This window comes from Chiloscyllium plagiosum, unplaced genomic scaffold (assembly GCF_037043375.1).
Source record: "Chiloscyllium plagiosum isolate Xiang-an unplaced genomic scaffold, Cpla_swu_hap1 HiC_scaffold_14, whole genome shotgun sequence".
Taxonomy (NCBI): domain Eukaryota; kingdom Metazoa; phylum Chordata; class Chondrichthyes; order Orectolobiformes; family Hemiscylliidae; genus Chiloscyllium; species Chiloscyllium plagiosum.
This window is the reverse complement of record NW_028270152.1, coordinates 55,045,822-55,071,673: the sequence shown is the minus strand read 5'-3', so window position 1 is coordinate 55,071,673 and position 25,852 is coordinate 55,045,822. Positions and strand designations below refer to the sequence as shown.

At 41.0% G+C, this 25,852-nt stretch overlaps 1 protein-coding gene across 2 annotated transcripts in view; it reads right to left on the bottom strand.

Annotated features, from left to right (window-relative positions):
* The window catches only part of LOC122559091 (serine/threonine-protein phosphatase 4 regulatory subunit 2), a 59,981-nt gene that overhangs the window by 21,091 nt on the left and 13,038 nt on the right, over positions 1 to 25,852 (bottom strand). Inside the window, exons 1-2 of one of the 2 annotated variants that reach the window (XM_087994457.1) lie at positions 6,523 to 6,636; positions 4,703 to 4,873 (exon numbers count right to left, since the gene is read on the bottom strand). In XM_087994457.1, coding sequence (XP_087850583.1) covers positions 4,703 to 4,821 — 119 coding nt within the window. In that variant the 5' untranslated portion in view covers positions 4,822 to 4,873; positions 6,523 to 6,636. Of the gene's footprint in view, positions 1 to 4,702; positions 4,874 to 6,522; positions 6,637 to 25,852 lie in introns of those variants that run through there. The other variant, XM_087994456.1, reaches the window with a different exon arrangement.

The following is a 25,852-nucleotide window of genomic DNA, read 5'->3' as shown; positions in this document are numbered from 1 at the left end:
TGGAATCCAAAATAAACAGGCAGAAGGCTGGAAGAACACAGCAAGCCAGACAGCATCAGGTGGTGAAGAAGTTGATGTTTCAGGTGCAACCCTTCTTCAGGTCCCAGAAACATCACCTTCTCCACCTCCTGATGCTGTCTGTCTTGCTGTGTTCTTCCAGCTTCCTGCCTGTCTATTTTACATGCTGTAACCGGCAGAATGATTAACAGCTGCAGTGGGAAATAGCGAGTGAAAAACAAGCTAAACCAAAATGTGTAAAGGCATGTGAGATTAAAATTCAGCTAGAATGTTTCACTAAAGCAACAGTGACAAAACAATTTGAGGTATGGGAAGCCAACAGGTATCAAAAGGGGTTCATCTTGCTCTTTGCAAGGTAAGGTGGTTTTCTGTTATTCATTCATGGCAAATGGGCATCGCTGACTCGCCAGTATCTGATGCCCATAATTACAAATCCTTGAGGTGGCACTGAACTGCGAGTCACTGCAATTCATGTGTGATAGATAGACCCACAATGCCCTCAGAGGGAATTCCATGATTTTCAACCCAATGAGAGTGAAGGAACAACAATTTCCAAGTCAGGACGGTCTGTGGCTCGGAGGGGAACTTTCAGGTGGTGACGTTCTGTTGCCGCCGTCCTCCTAGATGGAAGCAGTTGAGAGTTTTAAAGGTGCTGCTTAAGGAGCCTTGGTGAATTGCTGCAGTGCATCTTATCGGTAGTACACACCAGTAATGGAGTGGGGGAGGGGGGGGTAGACAGGTTGACATGGTTAATGTACACAACTTCCCTTCACACGTGGTTAGAGATGCCCTCCAACGCATCTCATCCACATCCCGCACCTCTGCCCTCAGACCCCACCCCTCCAACCGTAACAAGGACAGAACCCCCCTGGTGCTCACCTTCCACCCTACCAACCTTCGCATAAACCAAATCATCCGCCGACATTTCCGCCACCTCCAAGCGGACCCCACCATCAGGGATATATTTCCCTCCCCACCCCTTTCCACCTTCCGCAAAGACCATTCCCTCAGTGACTACCTGGTCAGGTCCACGCCCCACACCAACCCACCCACCCGTCCTGGCACCTTCCCCTGCCACCGCAGGAATTGCAAAACCTGCGCCCACACCTCCTCCCTCACCTCCATCCAAGGCCCCAAAGGAGCCTTCCACATCCAAAGTTTTATCTGCACATCCACCAATATCATTTATTGTATCCATTGCTCCCGATGCAGTCTCCTCTACATTGGGGAGACTGGACACCTCATAGCAGAGCGCTTTAGGGAACATCTCTGGGACACCCGCAACAATCAACCACACCGCCCTGTGGTCCAACATTTCAACTTCCCCTCCCACTCAACCGAGGACTTGGAGGTCCTGTGCCTCCTTCACCGCCGCTCCCTCACCACCCGACGCCTGGAGGAAGAACGCCTCATCTTCCGCCTCGGAACACTTCAACCCCAGGGCATCAATGTGGACTTCACCAGTTTCCTCATTTCCCCTTCCCCCACTTCACCCCAGTTCCAAACTTCCAGCTCAGCATTGCCCCCATGATTTGTCATACCTGCCTATCTTCCTTTCCACCTATCCACTCCACCCTCCTCCCTTCCCCCACTCACCTATTGTACTCTATGCTACTTTCTCCCCACCCCCACCCTCCTCTCATTTATCTCTCCACCCTTCAGGCACTCTGCCTGTACTCCTGATGAAGGGCTTTTGCCCGAAACGTCAATTTTACTGCTCCTCGGATGCTGCCTGTCCTGCTGTGCTTTTCCAGCACCACACTCAACTATGGTTATTGTCTGACAACTGTATGGTTTGAATGTTTCATGCCACTTGTTATCCCAAACATGGATACTCTCCAGATCTTGTTGCACTTCACATAGACTGCTACATTATCCGAGGAGTGGTGAGTGGTGAACATTGTGAACTCAGGAAGAATTACCATTTTGACCTTAGGATGGAAGGTCAGTCATTGATGTAGCAGCTCAAGTTGGTCAGGACAAAGATACTTCCCTGTGGAGCTCCTGAAGAGATGTCCTGGAACTGACATGACTGAGCTCAAACAATAACAATCATATTTTTTGCTAGGTGTGACTTCAACCGAAAGAGCTTTCTCCCAGAATCCCATTGATCCAATTTCTCCCAGGCTCCTTGATGCCACACGCAATTAAATGCTTCCATATTTGAGCCAACACTATAATTCAATTAAGAGTGAGGGGCCTTAACAAAAGCAAACTTTGAGTGTAGATGGATAGCCAATAATTGGCTCAGATTTATCCTGCTTGTGTACAGGATATACCTGGGCGATTTTCCATTGTCAGGTCGATGCCAGTAGTCGTAGCTATGGGTAAGGGTTGGAAGACACAAGGAAGGCAGTTCTCATAACGCACTGACAACATCCAGTTACAATCCTAGATTGAAAAAGGAACTTCAGATGGCTGAAAAAAGTACAATGTCAGCATTCATTTCAGAGGGTTAGAATACAAGTGCAGGGCTGCACTGTTGAGGCTCTGGTCAGACTGCCTTGGGAATATTGAGAGCAATTCTTAGTCTCATATCTAAGGAAGGATGTATACTGGCCTTGGATGGGGTCCAGAGGAGGTTTACAAGAAATGATTCTGGGGATGAAGAGCTTGTCACATGACGAGCAGTTGAGGATTTTAGATCTTTACTCAATGGTGTTTAGAAGGATGAAGGGGAATCTCACTGAAAGTTTTAAAATATTGAGAGGCCTGGATATAGTGGACATGGAGAAGAGGTTTCCACTAGTAGGAGAGACTAGGACCCAAGGGCACAGCCTCACAGTGAAGAGACAAGCTTTCAGAACTGAGCTGAGAAGGAATTTTCTCATCCACAGGGTGGTGAAACTGTGGAACTCATTGTCACAGAAGGCTGTGGAGGCCAAGTCATTGAGTGTATGTACTGTATAGTAGATGATTAACAAAAGGATCAAGAGTTACAGGGAGAAGACAAGAGAATCTGGTTGAGAAACATATCAGCCATGATCGAATGGTTGAACAGACACAATGAGTTGGATAGCCTAATTTTGTTTCATATGGTCTTATCCATAAGTTCACATGGTAATTGTCAAAGGGCAGGAAAGATGAAGCAGGAGCAGCAAAAAAAATAAAAATGTGTGTTGCACTATGAATTTCTATTTGACTAATGAAGACTTCACAGAATTACAAAAGATAGAGTGCATAATAGATTAGATTACATTACATTACATTACAGTGTGGAAACAGGCCCTTCGGCCCAACAAGTCCACACCGACCCAACGAAGCGCAACCCACCCATACCCCTACATTTACCCCTTACCTAACACTACGGGCAATTTCGCATGGCCAATTCACCTGACCTGCACATCTTTGGACTGTGGGAGGAAACCGGAGCACCCGGAGGAAACCCACGCAGACACGGGGAGAACGTGCAAACTCCACACAGTCAGTCGCCTGAGGCGGGAATTGAACCCGGGTCTCTGGTGCTGTGAGGCAACAGTGCTAACCACTGTGCCTCCGTGCCGCCCACACTAAGCCAAACAATATTGGTATCTATGTTCCACTCGATCTTCCTCATCGAACAATTAGCCTAACATTCACTCATTTACTTAACTAGATGCGTTTTAAATGTATCTGCATGATTACTCAAATACTCAGCAGCAGTGACTTCTATTATCTCTAGTCTTAGCAAAACAAGTTTCTTCAGAATTCTAGATTTGATTTCTTGGTGTCATCTTCCCTAAAGTCTTTCATAGTGTCTTCAGAACTATAAGGTTATTTCTCCAAAGATACCTAGTCTTCATCCTATCCTAATGAGAACAAGCTCTCAATTGTGGTAACATTTTAATTTTGTTTAATACCATATATCTGTAGCTCTACTTCATTTTTATAATATGATGACCAGCGCTGAACACAATACTCGAACACAACTTTAGCATCATCTGCAAAATCCAAAGATCTTCTAGTGTGAGCCCAACACCTGCTACTTCTACGAACCTCTCACCTTGAATGTGGTAGCCAAATTAACTGGCAAATTCTTAGACATAGAACACGTGAGTCAGATCAAGTCTCAAAACACTATCCAGACAAAAATCAAAATATTCTTTCAAGAATGTTTTCATTGAGCAGTTTGGCAGACGGAAAGATAAGGTTAAAATAATGCTGTAAAACTGTATGCTATACCATTAATAGCATAAGATCAAAACTCCCATATTTAAGACTATGAAAGACAGAAGCACTTTTTTAAAAAAAACCTGGTCCCAGTAATGTTCAATCAAGAATGAGGACTCAATGAAACAATGAAACTATCTGCAATGAGAGTTCATCGTGTGGAGTTGAACCAATAGGAAGCAGTTATCCACTAAAAAAGATCATTAATCACACCTTATTAAAAGGCAATACATTGTTCAATGAAACTTCAGCATTATGCTCTATTCAAGTACTAAAAAGATTAAAATGCAGAAAAGCATACAATTTAGTATAGCACCAAGCTGTTCTGTTAAAACGAATACAATTGAAAAAATCCTTGAAAACAAATAATTTAGGTGTACAAATTAGTTATGTAAAAGGAAAAAGGTTTAGGAATCAGCCTCAATGGTAGAACAAACAACTCAAGTTTATGTACAAAAATTCATTATTGCATTTATATTTGAATGCAATATAAATTAAGTGGATTTTTTAAAAATGACTTAAGTGATCAACTTACCCCGTAAACCCATTAACAATTTTAAGAATTCGGTTCTTCATTTCTTCATAAGGAACATATTCCACATTTGGATTAGGCGGAGCTCTGGGTTCAGGGGCTGAGGCTCTGAAATCATCCATTACTTTTTCCAATTTGAATACAAAGTAGCTTTTAAATTGTGACCAAGGAATTCTGAAATTAGAAGCAGGGATAAATTATTGGACATAATATATGGGATAGATCAAGAATAAATTTATCTTACATCAGCCTAGGTAACAGAATACCTCCCAACATACTCTCAAATGGTACAGTAGCATAATGGTCTGTCACTGGATTATCAATAATCCAGAGACTTGAGTTCGAGTCCCACCACAGCTGCAAGGGAAATTTAAATTAAGTAAATAAATCTGGAATATAAACCAGTGACCATGAAACCACTAGACTGACCAAATCCCACCTGCCTGAGTCATGTTACCTACACGAAAAAGACTGCCAACCTTATCCAGTCTAGTTAGATGTGACTTCATGTCTTCAACTAGTGACTGTTAACTGCAGATCGAAATTACCTTGCAATCATCCAATCAAACTAACAAAACCTGATGAAACATCCAGCATTCAGATACACTAGACATCTGACCATGACGAATACTGCAAGCTCATCAACATGTGGGGTCTTGTGCGAAAACCTGCCTGATATTGCCAGAGTCATGGCATTTTGGGCAATACCCCAGTATGAGACCCATTATTAAATCTTAGAGACTTCGACATTGACTTTGAACCAAACTCATGCCATAAGGAAAGTTCCTGATTAGTACCTACTCAGTATTTAACATCACTTGAGAAAAACAATAAAAGTTGCAAAGGCATAGAATGTAGACAGTTTCAATGCATAGGACAAGAGTAGTTGCCCACAACAACTTCAGCAACGTCACCAATGCACTGCCCTTGCAGAAATAACACCCCATTTCCACAATGAGGACACCACTGATCATGTTCTATGGAACTATTATCATGTTAAGTGGGATAATTCAGACCAAAAGTGGAACCATTTTCCACCACAACTTTCATCAAAGCAGCATTTGGTAAAGTGTAGCATCAAAGTGTAGCACCACTATGATCAAAAGGGAAAAGTCTCCACAGGCTAGTGTTGTATCTAACACAAAGATGAGGTGGGTATGAACCGAGCAAACGAACAAATCATGCTAAACAGAACCAGCACACTGCAGACAGAGGTAAATTATCTGACAGTTTGTTGTAACCAGTCATAAAAAATCTAAATAATAAACCAAACAAAAGATGACCCTACAGTGAATATTCTACAAATGCTGCCATCTTCAAATGGTGGAACAGTACAGTACCTGATGCCTGACACCACCCAAGAAAACTGGAATCACATCCATCAATGGTGTGCACCATGGACACGATACAGTGTATTGACCTTCTATAGCTTCTTCAACACCATCTTCCAAATTCAGGATCGCCACCGTCAGAAAATTGGGCATAACAGGCACATGGTAATACCACAACTGCATGATTCCTTCAAAGTGCAAACACCATGCTGACAATAATCATTCTTCCTTCATCGTTGCCAAAATTCTTGAAAAGCTTTCCCAAATCATTTTCCCCTACACCAGCTGCAGCAGTTCAAAAAGATCACCACATCAAGGACAATTAAAAATGGGCAACAGATTGCAAGCAATGTCTCATCACATTCAAAAAAAGTTCTTAGGTTTCAACCTGAAGTGCTACGCCAAAAACTAGAAGTAATGATGAGTTTCTCTAGACTTCTCACTTTAGCACAGTCTATCCAACATAAAGTTCAATCCAAATATTGTTCTCACTTCTCAACAGTCGTTCTTCCAGAAGGTTATTTCAGTAGTCGAAGAAACAGCAAGCCACATCAAATGTTGTTTTAAGCGGTAAACTGTCATGTTGAGTTTCTCCAAAGACCTTCTCTGCAATCACATTCAATTTTTTTTTGAAGGGGGGGGGGGAAAAAGAGGTGTTTGAGATTTAACATTCCTTTTCTATTGTCACATGTATAAACAGGAACTGCTGACCAATTTTCCACACTGTAATTGCACCCTCTCTAAAACGGTGACACAGGTGTTATTGACCATTGTGTTTCAACTGCCCCAACCCCTTCTTTTGCTCATATTGTAGATATTCCAAATTTCCATTAAGTCAAGTTTGCGCTAGAAGTACCACCAAATCCAAATATCTGACCCAGGAGAAGTTGTTCATTTTAAAACTGAGATGGAATTATCTGCCCCAAATCAATTATGCCTGTCCAATGACAATGCTGTATTTAAAATTTATAATTCTGCCCATTAGAAGGCACATATCATCACAGGCTTCCCTCGTGATGGATGATGAGTCATTTTATCGAGCAAATATTCATGAGATCCTCCCTTACAAAAAAAATTATATGAAGTCTGGCCACCTGAATAGCATTTTGGTGCTTGCTTACATTTGGCTTTCCCCATGCCACAACATAGTTAATGGTGCAGATAAAAATCACAGCAGCCTTATCGTATCTTAACTGGGCTGTTTGAACAAGAAACTGGCAAGCCATAACTAAAGCTTCTACTGATAATTAGGAAATCTGAGCAAGCAAAAATTAGTGTTTAAACACACTCATTACAGGTGATTTCCCACAAAGATAACAGATGCTCACAAAAGCAATCCAATTGCTGGAGGAATTAGTGTTGACTAACTGCCCATTTGTTAACAGGATAAAAAGGCAAGAGCAATAGTTTCCAAGCCAGTAAGCCTTCAGCAATTGCACCTCAAACTCCATTGTCATTGTGCTGCACAATTCCAGGAAGAGAACAAGCACAGCTTATTTTTGAGCTAGGGGGCATAACTGCAAGACTACTGACCCTAGACAGTGGTTTGAATCTCTCAAAATAAATGACGTAATTTCATTTCAATTATTAAAGATCTTTAAAAACTAGTCTAATGATGATCGTGAAGCCATTGTTAATTGTTGTGAAAACCCCATCTTGAAGAAAGAAAATCCGTCACCTGCCCTAGTCTGGCCTACATCCAACTCACCATTCATAATAATATGAATGACTGTCAACTGTCCTCTGAAATGCCTCTTCTCACAGGTGACATTTTAAGAGTCCAAATTTGTTGATTGAAAAAACATGCAGGTCAAGTGTGAGCCAGTGGTACTCATCATAAAAGCAACTCTCAGATTAGCTCCTGGACAAGAGGACAGTCTATTTCCAAAGCAGCAAAAAAGCCTCCAGAATCTAAACAGACAAGATCCCCTCTCTCCTTGTGTTGAAGCAATAATTATTTGAAAGCTAGGTCTCACTTACCATTTGCCTAGAAGGTACTGCTTTGAACCAAAAACTGAGATATGGAACAATTTGTGTGCCAAACTATCCTGTGCCAGCAGTAAAGAACTTAAAACGCTTTAAAAAAATTAAAGATCAAAAGGACTCGGAAACAGTAAAAAAGATACCTCTCCAAATCTCATGGACTAATCCTTTTGACCTGTGGTCTCCCAATAGTTTTTTTCCTCTCCCCATTTTTTTTGGCTTGTCTACACCTATCTGCATGTTTGTGTATTGTTTAAGAGGTAGAGTCTAAGTCAGTTATAAGTTGATAATTCATCTTTTGCATGCCTGTTCCCAGTACTGATTTACTTGCAATTATTAATTTTCTATTAACTACAGAAACCGCTGTCAACTGAAGCTTCTCAGGCATGAATTGCAATCAAATGTAACTTTTGTGACAATCCTAAGAATAGAAGAGCATGCTTTATCAAAAGGATTGTTACAACTCACGTCTATTCAAACATTCTTTGCACTACTATCTTAATAATCAACTGTCATCCTCTATTTAAATATACAGGAAAAAAAAACCATTGGAAAGGCAGAACCAGTTTAATCAGGAGAAGCACAGAGCAACAGATAACAAGAAACAAAAATAGATTAAGAGAGACATGAAATTTGAAAAATACATTGATAAAAGCAAAATACTGCGGATGCTGAAGATCTGAAATAAAAGCCAAGTGCTGAGGAACTCCGATGTGTCAGCATCCGATCTGAGCAGATAGTGAGTGTGTAACATTTCAATTTCATCATGATGCTTCTTTCCAACTGCTTGGAGTTAAGATGATGATTCATATTGAATTTACACACACTCTCCCCACAGATGTTGTTAGACCTGCTAAGCCCCTCCAGCTTTCTGCTTGCAGACAGAGATGTTGGTCTTACATCATGTCATGTATCTTTCATCTAATGTTCTTCATGCATTACAGTTTCTCAAACCTACCTTTTTAAACTTTACCCAGGCAAGGATTCTCAAATCACAGACTTTTAAAAAAAACATTTTATTGCTTTGATGTTCACAAACCTAAAATGTCAATTCAATCAATTCTTGCAGATGTTTTCAGCACTTTCTGTTCTTCACTATTTTACAAAGCTAATTTAGAACATCAAAGTACATCTTAAAACCTGAGCATGTTGTACATATAAATTTGAGCAGTTAAGAGATTAATGATTCCTCAATAGTGATTCATTTCAGATTTTTAATGTTCAATTACCCCTATTGGGAGAAGTCAAAATCAGTTAAGAAGTGAACTCTATTAAGTCTAATCAACTTGCTTGAACGACTTGTTCAAAAAGTAGCAATACTAAATGCAAACACAATGCTTTAAGTAAAAATCTTCTTAGAGATCCATGTCACCATATGGAGCACATCAGCAAAAGCAAATCAATATCTGCAATTCTGTATGGACAGCTGCACATAGCACACTGAAAACCAAATTCCCTGCTGACTAAAAACCCCTCTACGTTTGCTCATGCACACTTAGAAGCTCAACAGCACACATTGTTTTGGATAGTCACAACCATGAAGAAGAAAGATGTAGATGAAGGGGTCAAATCAAAGGATTAGGTTATCTGAACAAGCTTACAACAGCACACTGTGGATGCATATATTCAGACACTATTCACCCTCCACAAGCTAAAACAGGTAATCGAAATAACTATCCCAGTAACAATTCAGATAATACCTATTGTCAACTTGTTTGCATGTGCAATACACGGCAGCATGGTAGTTCAGTGGTTAGCACTGCTGCCTCACAGCACCAGGGTCCCAGGTTTGATTCCGCCTCAGGCGACTCTCTGTGTGGAGTTTGTACATTCTAGCCATGTCTGCATGGGTTTCCTCCGGGTACTCTGGTCCAAAGATGTGCAGGTCAGATGAACTGGCAATGCTAAATTGCCCATAGTGTTAGATGCATTAGTCAGAGGAAAACAGGTCTGGGTGGGTTACTCTTCGGAGGATTGGTCTGGACTTGTTGGGCTGAGGGCCTGTTTCCACACTGTAGGGAATCTAATCTAATCGGTTCTGCTATAAGACAATTGAAGGATTTAGACAATTGCCTGTAGAATGGGAACTTTCCTCACCTGTATTGACTATAATGCGATTCCAGCCCCATTAGTTTAAATGGCACGGCAATTGGGTGATTTTCTTATAACACAAGATCACATGAGAACGAACTATTGCATTTTCTCAGAACCAATGGCACTCCTTTTTATCACCTGGATATATGTAAACATTGTTAGCTTTTATCATTTGGAACTGCATTTTTATATTCCATTTTGCACTCAGCCTTGCTTTTTCAATGTCAGTATTGCTACAACTCTCCAAGATGGCTGGGTTTCCACATTTTCAGGCACTTTGAGGACAGGAATAATTCTGGGCCTGTAAATTGACATTAATAGTTGTTAAGAATGCCTTAAAGAGCCGATAATTCAGGAACAACTATGGTACTTTTCTATAAAGGTGAAAGGTAATAACAAACAAATCCAGAAATAGTTCTTTGGATGATGCGAGAGACAGGTGAAACTAAAGCAGAAAATATTGTTGTTAATATAACAAACATCAAAGTTTAATAAAGAAGATTTGAAGCAGAATGGAAAAGCAAAGAAGAGTAAATATCAAAAGAGACTGACAACTAATAGGAAAGGAAACCCCAAATTCTTCGATGGATATATAAATAGTAAAAGATTGGTAAAAGAAGGGCCACAACAAGGACAGAGTCCCCCGCCCCAGTCCTCACATTCCAACTCACTAATCTCCAAGTAGAGATCATCCTCCGCCACTCCCGCCAAATACAGTCAGCCCCCACCACCAAAATGATATTTCCCTTCCCTCCCCATCTGCTTTTTACAAGGACTATTCCCTCCATAACTCCCTCGTTAGGTCCACACTCCCCACCAACCCCTCCTCCACACCCGGAACCTTCCCCTGCAGCTGCAGAAGGTGCAAAACCTGCCCCCACACACCCTCTCAGCGCTGTCCAAGAATCAATCCAAGTCTGTCAGAGATTCATGTGCATTTCCTCTAACCAGATTTATTGCATTCGTTGCTCCAGATATGACTTCCTTTACTTTGGAAGACTGCTCGCAAACTTGGGAACACAGAGTCTGTATTGCTCTAATCAACCACACCTTCCACTTACCAGCCATTTCAAATCTCCCTCCCCTGACATGTCCATCCTGGGCCTCCTCCACTGTCAATACAAGACTACATGCAAGCTGGAGGAAAAACATCTCATCTTCCTCCTTGGGAGCTTCCAACCATACAGTCTCGACATACAATTCACCAGCTTCCAAATCTCCCCATTCCCCACCTCATCCCAGGCCCAGCCCTCCCTCTCCAACCTACCCCTTTTACCTGACCCTACCTCTCCATCCTCCTTCCCACTGACCAATCACAGCCACCTCCTACCTATATCCACCTATTGCCGAGCCAGCTGCCTTTCCCCCAACTACACCGCCCCCCCCATATATTTCTCAGCCCCTTTTCCCTCCAGCAGTCCTGATGAAAGGTTCTGACCCGAAAAGGTCGACTCCCCTTCCCCTCTGATGCTGCTAGCTCCACTCTTTAACCACCAAGTCTCCAGCATCTGCAGTTCCCACTAACTTCAAGGGAATGAAATGAACATCTTACTTTTCTATCTTCACCAACTATGTTGTTGCTGCTCGGATCTTTATGAAATGAGTAATTTAGACACTTGAATTTAAAGTTGATAAGAAGATGGCATTGGATATGCTGATGGACAAAGTTCATGAGGAGCATGCAAGGGTACAGAGGCAAACAGCAGAGACACCAGTCGTGGTTTTCAATCTTCCTTCGGCTTATGGTAGTGCATAAAGTGAATAAAACAATCTGACAGCCATTTCAAGTAGTAGCATAGGATGAAAATGATTAGGTTGTGAATACTGAGGTGTATGGGACTTAAAAAAACAGGAAGCTAAGTCAACAATGACGTATGGTAGTCCTAACCAAAGATGTCACTAATACAATTGTTAGAAATGATCTCTCAGGAAATCAGGGATGTAGAATCAGTTTAGTTGAGATGAGGAACAGTAGGGGGAAATAAATCATGTGGGATGTAATGTACATATCCCCAAATAGTAACCATGGCATAGGAAATATAAAAGACATACTGAATGCCTATGATTAAGGGACAGCGAAAATTATAGGTGAATTAAATAAACATAACCTGGAAAAATCAGGTTAATAATATTAGCCACCATGTGGAACTCCATCAAAATGTTTTTAGAGCAGCATGGTTTGGAAACAACTAGATTATAGGTGAAGTAATTTTTATGTACTTTTCAATCTCATTTATTGCAAGGTTGGGTTCTTGGATTCTGGGTGAGAGAGAGAGACATGGATTTCTCTGTTTCTGAAGTTAACTATTAACTTGTCAGTATTTCTGCAACCATGATAATGTGGTCTACCTTTCAGATTTATATGGCTTTGTGTACTTGCTCAAGTTCAGATGGTCAGGAGATTTACTTTAAATCTCAAGGGAAACACCCATAGCTTAGTGGTTTTTTTTCTATTTAACTTGGAGTTTCAGACAGTCCCGCAAAGTCCTTGATGAAGATGGTTGTATAGAGCAGTGGTGCTGAGAAGGGAAGAATATAGTGCAACTAAATAACCATACAGTAAACATTCAGTGATAGTTCCAAACCTTAAGTGTTGGGATAAAACCCTGAACAGGTTGCTTAAAATTTAAGCTCAGGTATATAACATCGCCAGGAATAAGCTAGTTGCAGTCTAGGAGTTAAGTCTGAGTGACTTAAACCTACCAGGGTGTTAAGAAAGGTGGTCTCTGGCATGGGCACTTGACCAGGGGCATGTTTCTGGGCAGTGTACAAAAGCGGTTTTTCGTTGTAATTCATAAAAGTACTATGGATTTATACTAAAACTGTACTTAAACATTTTTGAATGTACATTATAAGTAGCTTGTTTGGTTTATTATATTATTGTTTTATTTCTCTTGTTAATAAATTTGTTTTGTTGTTTAAAGCAAAATCTGTAGCATTGTATGTTTATGCTTCCGTGAGAGACCATTTTGTAGAAATCAAACCATGATCTAACTGGCTAGGTTTCAGTCTGGGATCTGACCTGTCCAGTAATAACAGTAGCTAGGATTATAATATACAAGACGTGGCAACATGTAATAAGACAGGATTAATTTGTGGCCACACAGGAAAGACATCTAGGTAGCATGATTAAGTCTTACACAGTTTGAGAGGGATAAAAGTGGGCTGGTAGTATTTCCCTTTGACTAATGCACTATGGGCAATTTAGCATGGCCAATTTACCTGACCTGCACTTCTTTGGACTGTGGGAGGAAACAAGAGCACCCGGAGGAAACCCACAGACACTGGGAGATTGTGCAAACTCCATAGACACAGTCACCCAAGGCTGGAATCAAACCTGGGACCCTGGTGCTGTGAGGCAACAGTGCTAACCACTGAGCCGATAACTGGTCGGAATACAAAGAACAGCAGAAAATGAGTAAGGGGTTGACCAGGGCAAGTAAATTAGAGCATGGAAAGAGCTACCTAGAAATGCAAGATACAAATAGAAGTTAGTAGGAAGAGTTGGTCCTCTAGAGGGTGACTGTCAATGACAATCACTCACGAGTGAATAGGAAATTCTGTGTCACCGATCAGAAGTTAAAGTTGCAAATGACGCAAACTAGGTCGGAGAAATAACAATATACAGGTTGATGTAGATAAGTTAGGTGAATGAGTGAGTAAATATCTGGCAGATGGACTATCGTAATAGGAAAATGTGAAGTTGTTTTCTTTGGCAGGAATGTTTTTAAAAAAGTATTATTTAAACAAGGGCAGAATTCAGAGGTGCAGTGTAATATAGGTATTCTACACCATAATTTATAAAAACTTAGCATGTAGGTACAAACAAGTGATGAAGGCAGTTGTAGGGATGCTACATTTTATTCCTACAAATCAAACATTAGAAAGATGCTGTGCTTCATTCAAACAGGACACTGTATTCGATATGTTATCTCAGTTTGCAGTATTAGTCTGCTTATTTAAGGAAGGTTGTAAATGCGTTGGAGGTGGCTCAAGGGTTTACTAGATTAATACTGGAGCAAACTGTCTCGAGGAAAAATTTTGACAGGCTGTGCATTTTTTGCAAGAATTTGAGACAGCAAGAGTGATTTTGAGGTAAACATGGAAAGAACATTTACTCTCGTGGATGAATCCCAAACTGGAGGCACAGTTTCAAAACTAGGGGCCACCCTTATTCGGAGAAATCAGGAGAGCTTTTTTCTGAGCGCTGTGCAATTTTCGACACACTGCCTCAAGTCAATGGATTGGGGGTCAGATGATGTTTAAAGGCACAGGTTGATGGTTTCTCATTAGGCAAAGGTTATCAGGGATAGATAGGAATGTAGAACTCGAAACAAAAACAGACCAGCCACGATCTTACCATGGGCAGAATACCTTTGAAAGGCCAAATGACCTACTTTTACCAATTGATACATTCGTAATTAGAACTTGAGAGCCGAGTTATTCAACTTGTTGTTGGAAGCGAGCATCTGTTGGGCCATCTTCTAGCCGAATGTGTATCAAGTCCAGAGTACAACAGGATTGCACACAGCTGTCAAAATTATTCAGGACAAATATTCAGAGAACCCCAGATGTATTCCCAGGGATAGGAACTGAATGCAACAGCATGGGCTTTCAGTAAGTTGACAATATGGCACTACTTGGAGAATCAGGCAACGCCCTACAAAATATCATAAAGTAGGTAAAATCTAGTAGATAGATTATGGACAGAGTACAATCAAAAAGATACATGACACAGGAAATCTTTATCTACAGTTGTGTTTGTGTTTCTGAAAATCATGACTAAGTGAATCATTCCCAAAGACATCAGCATTAGAACTGGAATTATACACCTTTGGACACTTCTTGCCCAGAAAGTAAACAATGTATAAGCTGAAATACTTCAGGCACATGTAATATTGTATATGATCTCACAAAATAAAACAACCTACTAAATGAAACATTGTACAGTCAGGTACTTTAGGACATCTCAGCAGAAAATTTCATAATCAAATAACCTTTTAAAAAAGTTAAAACTATGAAAACCAAGTGCAAATATTGCAAATGAATGTTAAAATTACACTCAACTGATAGTATGTTATTGAACTGGCACCATCTAGGGGCAGAGTTGGTCAGTGCAGGTAGCTGCTCAATTCAAGAACTATAGCACACTTCTGCCACTAGGTGGAGCATTATACTACAGTACAAGTTAAGAATGGAAGCAAGAGGAGCTGTGAAAATCGCCAGCGCTGACAATGAATACCAAAGACTTTAATATCAACAGAGGATGGGAACGACTTAGGGCAGGAACAGGAGGAAGTCCAAAAGCAGACACCTCAGCAATTGTCGCAACAATTAGAAAATCCTTGCAAGCTGAGCAGAGGAGTAGGATCCTGCTCCAATAGCTACCTGACGAAGGAGCAGAACTCCGAAAGCTTATACTGTACTTTCAAACAAACTTGTTGGACTATAACCTGGTATTATTCACATTGGTACCATTGATGAGAAAGGCAGTTTTACTGAACGTATTTGAACAATTTAGAGCTAACTTAAAAAACAGACCCTTGAAGGTGATAATCTCTTGATTACTACCTGAGACTGGACAAATTGGCAAAGGGGAAATAAAGCAAGAGTTAAATTTGTCACTTAAAGATTGAGGTGGGTGGAATGAATTTCAATTCATAGAATAGTGGCACCAGTACTGAGTTAGAGAGAGCTGCTCTAGTGGGATGGGCTTCACTCGAACCATGTTGAGACCAATTTCTATGGCTGCAGAGGGGACTTTAAATTATTTTTTAAGGGGGATTGAGGGGTGAATATAGTCTTACAAAGCAAGGGGGTATGGCATTTTTGGACAGCTATTTAGATAATAATTACAGGAAACTGACAGTATACAAATAAAAACAGCAGCAAACAAGGTGAAAAGGGGAAAAATGATTAAAATGCAAAATTAATTATTCAGTTTGAATACGCAGGGTGTTCAGAACAAAATAAATGAGCTAACAGCACAAATACGTGATCTTATAGCCATTAATGTGATATGGCTAAAAGGAGTTCAAAGCTGAAAACATTATTCAGGTTATTTGTGATGTTTTGAAAGGTTGGGGAAGAAAGAAGGGTTGATGGGGTTGTTGGCAATGGAATGGGATAAGCATGGTAGCAAAAATGAGCTTGCTTCTGAACATAGAATACATATCGATGGAGGTAATAAATAAAATGAGAAATATTGGCAGCAGTCCCTCTCACCTTAAACCTATGTCATCTGGCTTTGAACTTCCCTACCCAAGAGAAAACACCTTTGCTACTCACCTTATCTATGCCACTCATGATTTTATAAATCTCTAAGGTCACCCCTCAACTTCCTACACTACAGTGGAAAAAAAAGTCCTAGCCTATCCAGCCTTTCCTCATAACTCAAACCATCGAGTCCCAGCAAGGTTAGAAGATATTGAAGGGATGTAACAAAGGCTGTACATTAACTTTGGGTGGCTTTAATCTTGATGCACATTGGGATAGTCAGGTTTAGCAGAGGTAGCCATGAGGAAGAATTTAGTGTATTCGGGTCAATTTCCGAAAACTGTAGACAAAACACCCAAGAACGATGGATGCTGGAAATCAGAAACAAAAACAGAAATTTGGCAGCATCAGCGGACAGAAAGCAGAATTAACGTTTCAGATCCAGTGACCCTTCTTCAGAACTGCTTTGAACAAGGGTCGCTGGGCCAAAAACGTTATAACTGCTTTCTCTCATGGATACTGCCAGACCTGCTGAGCTTTTCCAGCATTTTCCTTTTCTCATTCTTAGAATGGCACGTTGAGGATCCAGCCAGCAATCACGCCATTATGGATCTGATGATGTGTAATGAGACATATTGAGCTCAGAGAAAAAGATCCTCGAAGAAACACAGTTACCATAATATGGTAGAACTTAGCATCAAATTTGAAAGGGAGGGAACATGGGTCAGAAACAACTATGCTAAGCGTAAATAAGGGTAATTTCAAAGGAATGAGGGCAGAACAGGCTGCAGTGAACGGGAAAAGCTTAGCAAAGGTAGTCAAGGAAAATAGCAGACGAAGAAAACAGTTCATGGCTCACAGCAAAGATACATGCCAATGGGTTAAAAAAAATTATAGGAAGAGAGAGCCAAAGTGAACACTGGCCCCGTGGAGAATGAGGCTGAGAAAACAAAAGGGAACCAGGAAATTGCAGGGGAGTTGAATAAATACATTACATCAGCCTTCACAATAGAAAACACTAATGTTATATATATTCAAATGGGAAATGGACAGATGTCCTAATCAGGAGAAAGTGAGGACTACAGATGTTGGAGATCAGAGCCGAAAAATGTGTTGCTGGAAAAGCTCCTTGGATGCTGCCTGGCCTGCTGCGCTTTTCCAGCAACACATTTTTCAGATTTTCTAATCAGTAACGGAACCAAGAGTGATAGGGATAGTCAGGAAAGTGGAGATGAGGATTATCAGATCAGCCATAATCTCACCAAATGGCAGAGCAAACTCAATACACTGAATAGGACCCACCTACCTCAGGTCCTATTTTCTATGCTTCACATGGACCCACATCCCAAGGACCCTACAATAGCCCATGTATGGATGTAGGTTTGCTCACTGAGCTCAGTGAGCAAACCTACATCCAGAACCTCAACCTGAGCTACAAATCTTAAAACCTGCGAACAGCCCATTTATGTTCAATCAAGTAATGAATTCAGTCATGGCAACAGTGGATCTGCATTTCCACAGAAGTACTGTTTTGCAGTATGCAAACAGTGTCCTCATTGTAGCTAAGATTGAGAGCAGATATTAACGAACAAGGGTTTATGTCTTGAATCCCCTACAAAGGGCCATATTCAAAATCGATCTTGAGGGAGCATAGATTAGACAACTGGTGGTCCACTAACTGGGACAAACTTTTCTCCAAAGGCAGTCTATTTCAGATGATCAAAGTGCCACCATCATCTGTCCCCCAACCCATGAATATAAAGGGAGTCACAAAAGTGTTAGGATTCATCATTAATGGTTGGAATGTTACCTGAAACTTGTCATTATTGAAAAAGCCCACAGAGTCTGGTGAAGGGGGGACTGATAACCTACACTGTCCCAACTGATTCAGGGAAGCCACAAGTTTCCATAACTACAAAGGAGCACTGGATTGTGCTGCCTAAACCCTGTGGGTTAGTGAACTAGTGCAGATGGACAAACAAGTCAGAGTTATCCAGCATAGAAATTGATCCTTCAGTCCAACAAGTCCATGTCAACCATAACCACAAACTAAACTAGTCCCACCTGCCTATGCTTGGCCCATATCCCTTCAGACAATTTTTATTTGTGTGCTTATCCAAATGTCTTTTTAATGTTGCAAGTGTACCCACAGCAACCACTTCCTCTGGAATCTGGTCTGCATGCACCAACCAACCCCACACTCCTGTACTTATCCATTCAACTCCTCCTCTCACTAGATCCATGACATGTCCATTCTGGGCCTCCTCCACCACCTCAACGCCACCCACAAACTGGAGTAGGAACAGGAACAGCTCATCTTCCACCTCGGCAGGATACAACACCACGGCCTCAACAGTGAATTCATCAGTTTTCAAATATCCCCTCCTCCCCCACCCCCACTCCATCCCAGATCCAACCCTCAGGTCCACACTCTTGACCTAATCTGCCTGTCCACCCTCCTTCTGACATATCCACTCCACACTTCCCACCAACCTGTCACAATCACTTCCTACCTTCACCCACCTATCGCCATCCCAACCACCTTTCCCCTAGCCCCAACTCCCCATTTATTTCGCAGCTGCCTTGCCTCTCCCAGTCCTGATGAAGGGTTAAACCTAAAAGCATCAATTTGCTTGCTCCTCAGATGCTGCCTGACCTGCTGTGCTTTTTCCAGAGCCATAAGCTATCAACTGACTCCTCCAGTATCTGCAGTCCTCACTATCTCCAAGTTCATTCAACACACAAACCACTCCATGAAAAGAAAAACCGTTTTATGTTAAATCTCTCTCGTCTCACCTTAAAAATATGCCCCCTAGTCTTGAAATCCTCCATCCTAGGGAAAAAAAAGTCTGCCCTTCACCTTATCCCCACATACCTTTGGCAGGACTGCTAAATACAGGCAAGTTAAAATAGGCATCAGATCGCAGTAGACAGCAGTAGAGCTGCATGAGATGCTGCCTTGATTCCCAAAAGCAGATCTATGCAGATGGTGAGAACGTAGGGATCAACTAAAGTGAAGGAGTGTTGTCAAAAAGAGAGAAGCCTATACTAAAACACTAATTGAAAACAAAAGACTGTGAAATTAGGGTCTTCCTCTGGAAGGAGAAATAAAAGAACTTTTGAACATGGGTCTCGAAGACAGATAGATGGAACACCCAAGCCTGACTGAGCCACAGTAAAACTAAAAGGAATAGTACAACAAGGAGCACTAGAGGGAGCAAACTCTGCCCAAGTGGCCAAATTGGTAGCTCACCAAAACATTCAAGTGGTGTGACAGTAGGCAAATAAGCACATAAATGCATAGTCAATATGTCTTGGGAATAATGCACCATAATATGGTAGCATGGACTACGCTGGGACACATAATGCTAGGAGGAGCCATCAACATGAGCTACTTCAATCACTGGTGGAGGCATCAGCCTCCCAGACAAGATGATAATCAAATGTTAAGGCCCTTTTAAGAAAGATTAGTCTATTCAGCAAGGGAGTCGATGGGCAGACCTTGACTGACTAAAGCACCAGAAACAAGTACAAACGGCTTGCAAAGTTCTATTGACTAACACTGGTGCTTGTGCCAAAATTGGAATGGCTATCCCACAGGTTAGTTTGGCAACACCAAGAGTCACACTCACAATATTAAACTTCTTAGAATGTCCCACACATCAATTCACAGCCCAAGGAACAAGAACATGCATTTACAGTCATAAGATACAAGAGGTATAGTTAGTAAGTTTACAGATGGCACCAAAGTTGGAGGTGTCGTGGACAGCGAAGAAAGTTACCTCAGATTACAACAGGATCTTGACCAGATGGGCCAATGGGCTGAGAAGTGACAGACGGAGTTTAATTCAGATAAATGCGAGGTACTGTATTTTGAGAAAGCAAATCTCAGCAGGACTTATATACTTAATGGTAAGGTCCGAGAGAGTGTTGCTGAACAGAGAGACCTTGGAGTGCATGTTCATAGCTCCTTGAAAGTGGAGTCGCACGTAAACAGGATAGTGAAGGCAGCATTTGGTATGCTTTCCTTTATTGGTCAGCGTATTGAGTACAGGAGTTTGGAGGTCATGTTGTGGCTGTACAGGACATTGGTTAGGCCACTATTGGAATATTGCATGCAATTCTGGTCTCCTTCCTATCGGAAAGATGTTGTGAAACTTGAAACGGTTCAGAAATGACTTACAAGGATGTTGCCAGGGTTGGAGCATTTGAGCGATAGGGAGAGGCTAAACAGGCTGAGACTGTTTTCTCTGGAGCGTCGGAGGCTGAGGGGTGACCTTATAGAGGTTTACAAAATTATGAGGGGCATGGATAGGATAAATAGACAAAGTCTTTTCCCTGGGGTCAGGGAGTCCAGGACTAGAGGGCATAAGTTTAGGGTGAGAGGAGAAAGATATAAAAGAGACCTACAGGGCAACATTTTCACAGAGGGTGGTACATGTATGGAATGAGCTGCCAGAGGAAGTGGTGGAGGCTGGTACAATTGCAACATTTAAAAGGCATTTGGATGTGTATATGAACAGGAAGGGTTTGGAGGTATATAGGCCGGATGCTGGCAGGTGGGATTAGATTGGGTTGGGATAACTGGTCGGCATGGATGGGTTGGACCGAAGGGACGGTTTCCATGCTGTACATCTCTATGACTCTAAGTTATTAGGATTAAATTTATTATTAACTATTAAAACCACAAATTCCCAAACCAAGAGAAGATATTTGTAACAAAAACAAAGTGCTGAGACTTGCCTCTTCAGAACAGGGTGACTGGACTCAAAATCTTAACACTGCTTTCTCTCTACAGATTTACCAAATCACAACACAACATCTGCTGCTCCTGTAATACCTTGAAATGCATCATGGGCAATTCAGCTATAATGCTCTGTTAATTCTCTCAGAAATGCTATCAAGGCAATTAAATTTCCAGTACACAGTGATGCTCACTGACAGACAGGAAGGAGAACTCAAAATGTGGCAACAACCACAGTTGATTACAAATCATCTTCATAACAGGAGGCTCCCACGTTGCACGCAGGGCCCTTGGTTAGCCTGACCAGAGGTCTAAAACAAGGGACTGTTAAAGTATAATAGGGAAAGGTAATATTCGGTTACACAATATTGTATAGTTACACGTGTTTGTTACGTGAAAACCACAATACCCCAAAAATTAAACAAAATAATCATGTGATGCCAGATTTCTAACGTGCTACGATTTTGTGAAATTGTTATAGAGGAACAAGAACTTGAGCATTATAAATAAGCATTACCATCTTTGTGCAGTTGAACGACATGCTTGGGTGACCAAGACATGCTGTCTTGCATATTCTCAACAAAATTCTTTGCTGACTTGAAAGAGGTATTTTCATCACAACAACAGTAATATCCTGAGTCTTGGTAGCAGTGCCACGGAATGTCAAGAACAGACATGGTAGGAATGCTATGCATCATTTGTCAGATAACTGTGGCTAACATTGCATGTGTCCAGGATGTGGAATAGAGGGTGACAGTGACCGCTGTGGGTCAAAGGGAGGGGTAGCAACTTCAGGAGGAGTAGTGGGAGATCAAGCACTATCAAGAGGGTGGTGGGTGTCCAGGAACAGTGGAGGTCACGGCCAGAATTAGCAACAGCTTTGGAGGGGGTGAAGGTGAACTACAGTGGACAGCTAAGATTACACTTGAGAACTTGGTCATTTACCGACAATTAGTAGGTCAGTGAATTGGTAGGCTAATTATCACATTAATTCAAATAAATGACAGACGGTTCTGCAAAAACGCATATTTCTTCAATGCGAATTGGCTTGAATGTGATTGAAGAACTTCGGCCGTTATTTATGGAACACAAACTTCTTTACCTGCATCGGCTATAATGTGATTCTGGTCCCATTAGTTTAAATGATGCTACTAATTTTCTTAAAACGCACGACTGCACACAAGTGGAACTGTTGTGTTGTATCAGAGCCGACTGTACTCAACAAGTTAAAGTTAATTTTCTTCCTATCAACTGGAGACAAACATTTACTTATTGATGAATGCTTATCATCAGACACTTATTAAACCAAAAAGAGAGAAGTGTTATGGAGGCATTTTAAAGCACAAATTGCTTAAGAGTCATATTCCATTTTGCACTCAGTGGTGGAGTGAAGAAACAAAATTAAATTCAGACATGCAACTCTTCCATTTCCTTTACATTTCAGTAAACTGCTTGTAAAATCGATGACTGACCAAAAAAGACCACGAAGCCACCTCTTCCAACATTAGCAAAGCTTCACTCAATCATTAAATAGTTTAAATCGCATTATGTCAGTTAAACGCTGAAAATTCTGCTGGAAGCTATAATGCTCAGCACATAAATGATCTGGGACCTTGGAGGTGTTTAGTTACTCCTTCAACAGCCACACTGCACATTTACAAAAGTCATCCAATGAGCCTTTCAGAACTATTTTATCATGAAATATACCTGCTTCCAATTTTTTTTCAAACAAAGTAAATATCTTATTTGAATTACCTGCTGCTGCTGATAAACTGAACTCTCATCGCACTTCGTGGTTACACTAATAATGCAGTCACGAGATTAATTTTAGTGTTAGTCTAAAGACAGTACAGGTAGCACAAGTCATTGCACGTTGGGTATAGATCACAGAACAAGGATCTTGTTGCTGATGTTGTCAGAAATAAGCTAAAATGTAATAACTTGTTTACCTATAACAAAACAAACAATGCAAATACAAAACTCAGCTTCAGAGTCCCTTGGATGCTGAGGGAAGGTAAAAACAGAATAGTCCATGTCCCAACCTCTCATAAAAGGCAGGTTTAATTACAAAATAGCTTACAGGACAGTGTAATCATAAGGTGATATTGTCAAATTAAATAAACTTCAATAGTAAAGCTACTTTCCTAAAATATTATGATCCAATGTAAATGCTATATCAACTCAAAAGACTACTTTGCCAGAATGTATCATCGCATTGGTTCCTACAAATATTGCTAAGAAAACATATCAGCAAAGAAATGACATGTCAATGCCATTATTAAAGAAACAACTTGAACTTGCAATATTAGATAGGGTAAAAACTGAAAATATGCAATTCAAAATTGGTCAGTCCTCAAATAAAAGTTACTCTGGTCTGAAGTGGATTTATCATTGGAGGACAGTCAGCTAAAGATTGCAAATACCATGCTATTGTTACAACAGAGGCAAAAAAAAGAGAATTGGCCATAAGATACTCATCCTATTAATGGGAGGACAGAAACATTTAGAGGCAAAAAAACAGGACAAAACTAACAAGTATTTGGAAAAGTACTGTTTCAGCTTTAAGTAAATGTCAACACCGATGCATTAAAGGCAGATCATGTCGGATGAATTTAATGTTAAAGTGACAATGGAAAGAAACATGATGATGGTGTGTTTGGCATTTCCAAAAGAGTTTGACTTTAGAGCAGAATTAAAGCCCATAAGATAACTAGATCAGTGGCAGGCTGGGTACATGATTGGGTAAGGACCAAAATGGCAAGTCAGTAAGACAGAAGAAGGAAAGTATAGTGGTCATTACTAAAACAGTTTCTCTCTTAGTATTTAACAAATTGGTTTGGCATCCAAACAAGAGTACAAACATCTTAAACATGGAAACTTATAAACAATGATGAGGCTAGCAAGGGATTTCAAGAGGACTAGACAGAAAATTAACAAAGACGTGTGAGGTATTTCATGTTGAAAGGAAGAGGGAGGTCAGGAAATATGTCCTAATTGGTATAATTTTCAAGGACATACAGAAACTGAGACAGCTGGGATGTATGCAGATGAATCTTTCAAGGTGGACAGATAAATAAAAAGGCTATGAAAAAATCTCTAATTGACCACTGAGGTACAGAAGCAAGATTATGGTAAACCTTCATAAAAGACTGGATACACCCCTACTGGAGAAATGTGTCCAGTTCTGGACATCACGCTTCAAGAAGATATCAAGTCTTTAGAGAGGGTATCGAAGAAATTTTACATGAACATTATCAGAGATGATGGACTTGACAGAGGAGAAATGGTAGAAACTCAAGTTGTTCTTCATTGAGCAGGGAAGGTTAAAGAGAGATTTTGTAAAGGGTTCAAAATATTAAATGGTTTTAATATAGAGTACAGAAAATGTTTCCCATCGTAGACAGTCCAGGTTTCTGCATTACTCATCCAGTGACATGTTGGGGTCAGTGGTTAGCACTGCTATCTCAGTGCCAGGGACCTGGGGAACAATTTCACCTTCAGGCGATTATGTCATGTCTGCATGGGTTTCCTCTGGAGCTCCAGTTTTTTCCCCACAGTCCAAAGATGCGCAAGTTAGGTTGATCAGCCATACTAAATCACCCATTGTGTCCAGTGATATACAGGTGGACTAGCCATGGGAAATGTCAAAAGCTAAGTCAGACAGGTTTACAGAGATACGGTAGTGGTGTGGCTTTGACTGGTATGCTCTTTGGAGGGTCAGTGTGGACTCAATGGGTCAAATGTCCTTCCTCCATACTACAGGATTCTATGATTTAAAGAGGACTATTTGGCAAGAGCACAGGAACAGGATTAAGTGGATAATGATGAAACAGCTGACAAAGGGAAGATAAGCCATGTGTTCCCTCTGACTCTATTATCCCATGATTCCTGGGAAGAGCACTGTATTATAAAAGGAATAGCTGCTCAGGTGCAAACCTGAAATTCTCATGAGGCTTGTGATCAGCTGGGAACACCTAAACACTGGTGCTTATTACTTTCAAACCAATGTCTTCAGCTGCCATAAATGAACACTCAAATATTCCTTTCCATCAAATCAACATAGTTACTGACTTTATCGCCTGCAGAAGCTCACTAGCATCAGTAACACAGACCTTATTCTTTATCCAGGGTATACACATTATCTGATGGCTTACTGGATAGTAAATGAGATAGGTCCCAGGATAATCATTTTCTCCACTGCAGTCCAGCTGCACTGAAGCTAATGATAGCACTTTGACCCATATCATCATCACAGAATCCCTGCATTGTGCAAACAGGCCATTTGGCCCAACAGATCCACACCAACTCTCCAAAGCGCATCCCACCCAGACCCATTCCCCTACCCTATCCTTGCCACTCTGCATTTCCCATGGCTAACCCATCGAACCCACATATCCCCAAACATTATGGGCAATTAAGCACAGCCAATCCACCTAACCTGCACACCTTTGGATTGTGGGAGGAAACCGGAGTACCCAGTAGAAACCCATATGGACATGGAGAATGTGCAAACTCCACACTGACAGTCACATAAGGGTGGAATCAAACCCAGGTCCCTGGCACTGTGAGGCAGCACTGAGCTACCTTAGCAGAAATCAGCGAAGACAGGGATCAAGGATGACATCTCTTAATACGATGTCACAAATCTATTCTGCTTGAAAGAGAATGTTTAGCTATGATAGAGTTCACTGCTCTTGCTAAAGTATCATGAGATCTTCACTATCAGACTACCGTTGTAATGCATAGCTCTTCCAGTTGTAGGTTTACTCGCTGAGCTGAAAGGTT